Source organism: Eurytemora carolleeae, unplaced genomic scaffold (genome assembly GCF_000591075.1).
Source record: "Eurytemora carolleeae unplaced genomic scaffold, Eaff_2.0 scaffold287, whole genome shotgun sequence".
NCBI classification, from domain to species: Eukaryota; Metazoa; Arthropoda; class Copepoda; order Calanoida; family Temoridae; genus Eurytemora; species Eurytemora carolleeae.
Genome location: NW_019396221.1, coordinates 45789 through 51916, shown reverse-complemented (window position 1 = coordinate 51916; position 6128 = coordinate 45789). Strand labels below are relative to the sequence as shown.

At 35.6% G+C, this 6128-nt stretch overlaps 1 protein-coding gene across 2 annotated transcripts; it reads left to right on the top strand.

Annotated features, from left to right (window-relative positions):
* The first annotated feature begins 292 nt into the window (after positions 1 to 292).
* Positions 293 to 5528, top strand: LOC111698543 (homeobox protein aristaless). Of its 2 annotated transcripts, XM_023468897.1 has the most exons (6): positions 293 to 495; positions 2735 to 2817; positions 2984 to 3046; positions 3192 to 3319; positions 4561 to 4606; positions 4787 to 5528. In XM_023468897.1, the coding sequence occupies exons 1-6, from the start codon at positions 486 to 488 to the stop codon at positions 5441 to 5443; spliced, it is 987 nt and encodes a 328-aa protein (XP_023324665.1). In that variant the 5' UTR covers positions 293 to 485; the 3' UTR covers positions 5444 to 5528. The 2 variants fall into 2 exon arrangements, with proteins under 2 accessions (XP_023324665.1, XP_023324664.1); XM_023468896.1 differs by lacking the exon at positions 2984 to 3046 and having other exon boundaries at positions 294 to 495; positions 2735 to 2880.
* The last annotated feature ends 600 nt before the right edge of the window (positions 5529 to 6128 follow it).

The following is a 6128-nucleotide window of genomic DNA, read 5'->3' as shown; positions in this document are numbered from 1 at the left end:
AAAGTTAAATTCAAGGAGGTATTTTTTCTTTATATGCACTTACTCCCTTTCTTCCAGTTTAAGTTCTAGAGGATTAATAATCCTTTATTCAGATGCCAGTTTCTTAATTGAAACATCCATTCAGATAGGATTAAATTTGGACTTCGTGGCAAATTAATATCGGCTTCGAATTGGTCGGAGATATGTCGGACCGGTCCGTCTCTCACCACTCAACTTAGTTGCGGATTATCCCCTCGGTTAGTCTCGTCTCCCGCCATCTATACCGCCGCTGAACCAGAGAGGAAATTGTGGCGGCAAGAGAGAAACCGTGACGGGTCGGGGATCCACCCCGGCTACCCGGCCCGGGGTATATCACATCTAAGAGTGCTCATCAAAATTAACAAAATCATTTAGTTTTTGACAAACAGTTGAATAGAGGCCTGTGTATTGATTAGATTAGAAGATTTGAAAACAGGATTTTATTTCTAATCTAAACCAGCTGTTGGATGCAAGTAGGTCAGTCAAATAAGTTGAAGTTTAGATCTTTTGTTAATAAACAATATCACACCTTTCATGCATTTTATAATTAAAGCACTTAATAAAATTTGCAAGAAAAATTTATTTGATTTTTGATACTTTCAATTTCGCCAGTTCTAGCAATCTATCCTGTTATTTAAACATAATGCAACATATATAGGATTATTATTTTTAATAAATAATATTATATAGATCAGATAATCTTTATAATATATTTTATACTCCCCCCCCCCTCCCCCACTTTCTTCGAATTTTATTTTATTGAGTCTGAGTCTGTGATTAAAACCTTCTGGCCCTTTCCGCATGGATAAACTAAGAAAATGAAGTTTTTTTGCCAATTTCTTGGTGGATATTTTGCCTTTGTTTCTTTTGTCTCCCTTCCTTCTCTTCTAGGTATAATTAAGACATTAAAATACCTTAAATCGCTAATTTTGTCCGACCCCCGGAGGTTCATAAAGAAGCCCCCCTCTCCCCCCTCCTCCACCCCCTTACAGCTAAACAAAGACCCGGTATTTCAAGTCATGACTTTTTCCCTCAGTTTTGAATGACTTGAATAAATATGTCGGCTCGTCTTAAACCTCTTCATTTAGGATCAAAACTTAATTAATTGGACTCAAAATGACTTGAACGGAGTAGAAGTGACTTGAACCTTTTCCTATTCATGTCTTTTTAGAAATTTGCGCTGAGTTGATAAAGAAAATTCTTTAAATAATTACTTTTAAAATGAACTCATCAGTTTTCTTATATTCAGACTATTAACAGTCTTTTTAGAAATGATTGTAATTAACTAGCTCTTGTTCTTGTTATTTTCCTTGTTCATGTTTTTAACCTAATTCTTGTTCCTATTCTTGTACTTTTGCTCTTGATTTTCTTATCTTTCGTGTCTTGTTATTGGTATCATTCGTGTTCTTGTTCTTCTTATACCCGTATTCTTCTATCTATCAATTTTTTGTGATCTTGTTCTTAAAGTTTTTCATGTTTTTGCTCTTTGTATTCTATTTTTTATTTATCTCTCGTTTTTTTGTCTTCTTGTTCTTTATTACTTTAATTTTCTTGTTCTTCTAAACCCTTGTGTTTATACTCTTGTTATCTTTCGTTTTCATGTTATTCTTATTTTTAATGTTTTTGTCCTATCCTACATTATTTTATATGTTTATGTTTTATGCTTTCATTCTTCGTATGTTGTGTTTTAGTCCTTCTTTTATTTCGTGTTCTTGTTCTTCTTTATTCTCAGTTTATTGTTCTACTAATCTTGTTCTTCTTTATTCTCGGCTTATTGTTCTACTAATCTTGTTCTTCTTTATTCTCGGTTTCTTGTTCTACTAATCATGTTCTTCTTTATTCTCGGTTTCTTGTTCTACTAATCTTGTTCTTCCTTTATTCTCGGTTTCTTGTTCTATAAATAGTTTTTTCTTGTTCATAATATCTTTAACCTTATGTTTTCTACTCTTATAATCTTTCGTTTTAAGGTTCTTCTTATTTTACGTGTTTTTGTTCTTTATTATTTTTTATGTTCTTGTTTTTTAATTTTGTATGTTCTTGTTCTTCGAATCTTTTGTTTTCGTGTTCTTTTTCTGAAATGTTCTTCTTACCTCTATCTTGCATTTTTCTTCTTATTTTCATTTTTTCTTTCCTTTGGTTTTATATTCTTTTTTGATTATTGCAGAGGCAGAATAATTTCAATCTTAATTATTTCTCGTTTTTAATGTTCGTTTTTGTCAGATCAATGATAAGTTTTAAAATTTTTTTTTTCGTTATTTTATTGATTTTCATTCATTTACTTTTTCGGTTCCCTTTCTGATACTTTTAATCTTTTGCTGAATAATCGACCCTATCCCTCTAGATAGTAGCTTTACATCGGCTTTAAGGATTGATAAGGCAATAAATCAGGGTTCTTTTAAACACTGCTAGGGTTCGGTTTCTCTTCTCTCCGAGTAGCTTTCCAACCAGAGATAAGGTTTTCATCAATTCTTCTTTGAGAAAATCCGCAAAAAAGTAAAAACCTGACCCACTGCAGATACTTACATTCACAATACAGGACTTCTAGTACAACTTTGCGCTTAGTATTCGTCTTAAATCCACTAGTCCACTAGATTCTACTTGTTAAATATTTAAAAACCACATTTTTTAGTTTTTGAAAAAGAATTAAAAAAACCTGGTGAATTTTAATCTTTATTAAATCTTGTTTAAAATATCAAATAAACTTTATTATTTCTAGACTCAGATCGGCGCAGAATGACGATTGGACGAGAACTAGAAAGAAGGGAGCTCGAAAGACGAGAATTGGAAGGACGAGACGAGATGGACGAGGAGATCAATGTTGATCTAGTGGACGACATCAAGGAGGAGATGGACGGGGACGAGGTAAGGACGGGGACGAGGTAAGGACGGGGACGAGGTAAGGACGGGGAAGAGGTAAGGACGNAGAAGGGAGCTCGAAAGACGAGAATTGGAAGGACGAGACGAGATGGACGAGGAGATCAATGTTGATCTAGTGGACGACATCAAGGAGGAGAAGGACGGGGACGAGGTAAGGACGGGGACGAGGTAAGGACGGGGACGAGGTAAGGACGGGGACGAGGTAAGGACGGGGACGAGGTAAGGACGGGGACGAGGTAAGGACGAAAAAAAAAGTTTCTTTAAAAAGTGTAATTATAATTTTAACTGAATTTTAGAGTCCTGATATGGAATACAGTTTACAAAGACGAAAGCAGCGACGATACAGGACGACCTTCACCTCCCTACAGCTGGACGAACTAGAGAAAGCATTCTCTCGGACACATTACCCAGACGTTTTTACCAGGTAAACATTCGTCCGCTGGACGATTAATGAACTTTTTTTAGATTTAATTCAGTTGTAATTCTTTCACCTTTCAATTAAAATAGTTCTTTTTAACCATATTCGAATATACCGGTTTCAATTTTTCTAATATTCAGATATATGAATTTCGAACTAACTGCAACGCTCGGCACAGAAATTGTCTTAACCTAACCTAACCCCACATATTATTTATTAGTTTGATAAAAAAGGCCGCAACGCTCGGCCCCCTATTCTGTCTTAGCCGCAGCGCTCGGCCCAGAAATCGTCCTAACCTAACCTAACCAAATTGCGAGGTTACCAAATTGTGAGGTGACCAAATTGTGAGGTTACCAAATTGTGAGGTTACCAAATTGTCAAGTTACCATATTGTTAGTTACCAAATTGTGAGATTACCAAATTGTTAGTTACAAAATTGTTAGCTACCAAATTATTAGTTACCAAATTGTCAAGTTACCAAATTTTTAGTTACCTCACTGTTAGTTACCAAATTGTGAGGTTACCAAATTATTAGTTATCAAATTCTTAGTTACCAAAATGTTAGTTACCAAATTATCAGTTACCAAGTATCCGCGCTTCTATATATATTTCTGTAAATTTTTTTGGGTTCGATTCAAATATTTCGATGTAAGCCTATTGGATTTGATTCGAATATTTTGGTGAAGTCATATTAGTTTTCATTTCAATACATTGCTGAAAGTCTATTGGTTTCGATTTAAATATTTCGGTGTAACCCTATTGGTTTCGATTTAAATATTTTGGTGTAACCCTATTGGTTTCGAATTAAATATTTCGGTGTAACCCTATTAGTTTCGATTTTCATATTTAAGGGTAACCCTATTGGTTTCGATTCGACTATTTTGTTGTTAGCCTAGCTAAGTAATGTACTAAACGACGAATAGGTTTATACAACTTTTCTCCATTAAATAAAGGAACGTGACAAAATTCTAAATTCACAACCTTTCTTAAATTCCTGATTAATAGTCAACCATAGGAAGAGGTTGTTTGTGAAGATGACGGGACTGTCAAGGGGATCAAGCTGATATTATTTAACAGTTCTTTAATAATTAGATATAGTGTCTTCAAATATTAACAAATAAATGTTGTTTTAATGAGACTTTATTGTTGGATTCATGTTATACAATGTAATCACTTACCCACACATTCCATTAGATATAATATTTAACTTTCACGATTCTTAAAAATAATATTATTATTTTTTCTAGGGAAGAATTAGCCATGAAAATAGGACTTACTGAAGCCAGGATACAGGTAGGAAAAAGTTTATTTTTTCAATTTATTAATTTCTCTGAATTCTTATTCGTTTATTACGCGTTAAATATTATTTTGTGTCGCTATTATACCAAGTTTATTATTATGTTTTTCTACACTCACCTGCTGAGTCATCTTTTAGTAATCTAATCTTGAGTTCTGATTGAATCCGTATTCTAGGTTTGGTTTCAGAACCGGAGAGCTAAATGGAGAAAACAGGAGAAGGTTGGACCCAACGGACTACCCTACTCCCCCTACCCTCAGTCCATGGGACTAGGGTCCAGTTTACCGTCTTCGATGTCAAATCCGTACGCGTCCCTTCTCCCGCGTCGAAGCTTCGAACATCCCCTCTCCTCCGTTCTACCAAGTTCGAGTCCTGGTCCAGGGTTGACATCAAGTTCGAAATCATTGCTCAATAGTATTCCGTCCTTTCTTCCTCCCGGCCTGTCCCACATGTCCTCTCTTCACCGTCCTCAGTTTCTTCATCCTATGTTCCAACCGTCCTTTCAACAGCTTCTAGCAGGACTATCAGCAGTTCGTCCTAGGCTGGATATACCGGACTATTCTTTTCTCTTGGGTTCTCTTCCGTCTACCACGCATTCGTCCTCATCCCTTCTCAGCACTCTAGCAACGTCCTCGCTTCCTCCTTCTCATCCGTTCTCTGTATCATCTCTCTTCAATCCTTCTCCTCCTCCTCCTCCCTCCTCCTCTTCTCTCCTCTCCCCCTCCTCTCTCTCCTCCGCCTCACAATCTCCGCCAACGGAGCGCGAACGGAGAATTGATTCCATCGCTTCCTTGCGAATGAAAGCTCTTCAAGAATCTGAAACCAAATCCTAGAATGATATCCCGTCCTTGCTTGTCTTTGCTTTAAAATTTAATGGTGTCTAATTGTAAAAAATGAAAATAAACTATTTAAGTATAATACTATAACAATATAACCGGCCAAGAACCAATGAATGTAGAGAATCTGTGATGGTATGAGTTCCTAAGTGCCAATAGCTATTGTCCTTATCTAGGAGACCTGAACGTCCGCCCTGAGACTCGTAAAACGGCGCCAAACCACTTTTTCTACAGACTTAAAAGATAAGAGGGAGTAAAAAAAGGTTCACCACTCTTAAACCCTTTGGCCAATGGTTTGGTATTAAACACATTAGCTTTTTATACAAATACTTAATGAGAACACATAAGCTGTATATACAGGGTGATCAGCTTACAAATTTTCAAAATTTACAGGGTTACCCACAAAGAATGAGACTGAAAGACGACCCAAAACTCTTTAAATCTGACAATCTAAATTTTAGATTTGGTCTTCTGCCTTAAATGCATTATAAGACAGTATTGAAGGCAGAAGGCCAAAACTAATATGGTATGGTAAATAGAAATCCTGTTTTTTAATGCAGGGAAGCATAAAAGTAAGAAAAAAAACTTAACAAATTCTGTACACCTGCACATATTTTAATAGAAGTAAAAACAACTCCCTTGTGTAGAAATATGAGAAAGAAATGACGAATTTGATTAATAA

Excerpts from the sequence above, each read along its gene's own strand:
- LOC111698543 (XM_023468897.1), top strand. Across the intron at positions 3,047-3,191 it reads AGGAGAAGGACGGGGACGAG|AGTCCTGATATGGAATACAG; the intron begins GTAAGGACGGGG and ends ACTGAATTTTAG. Across the intron at positions 3,320-4,560 it reads TACCCAGACGTTTTTACCAG|GGAAGAATTAGCCATGAAAA; the intron begins GTAAACATTCGT and ends TATTTTTTCTAG.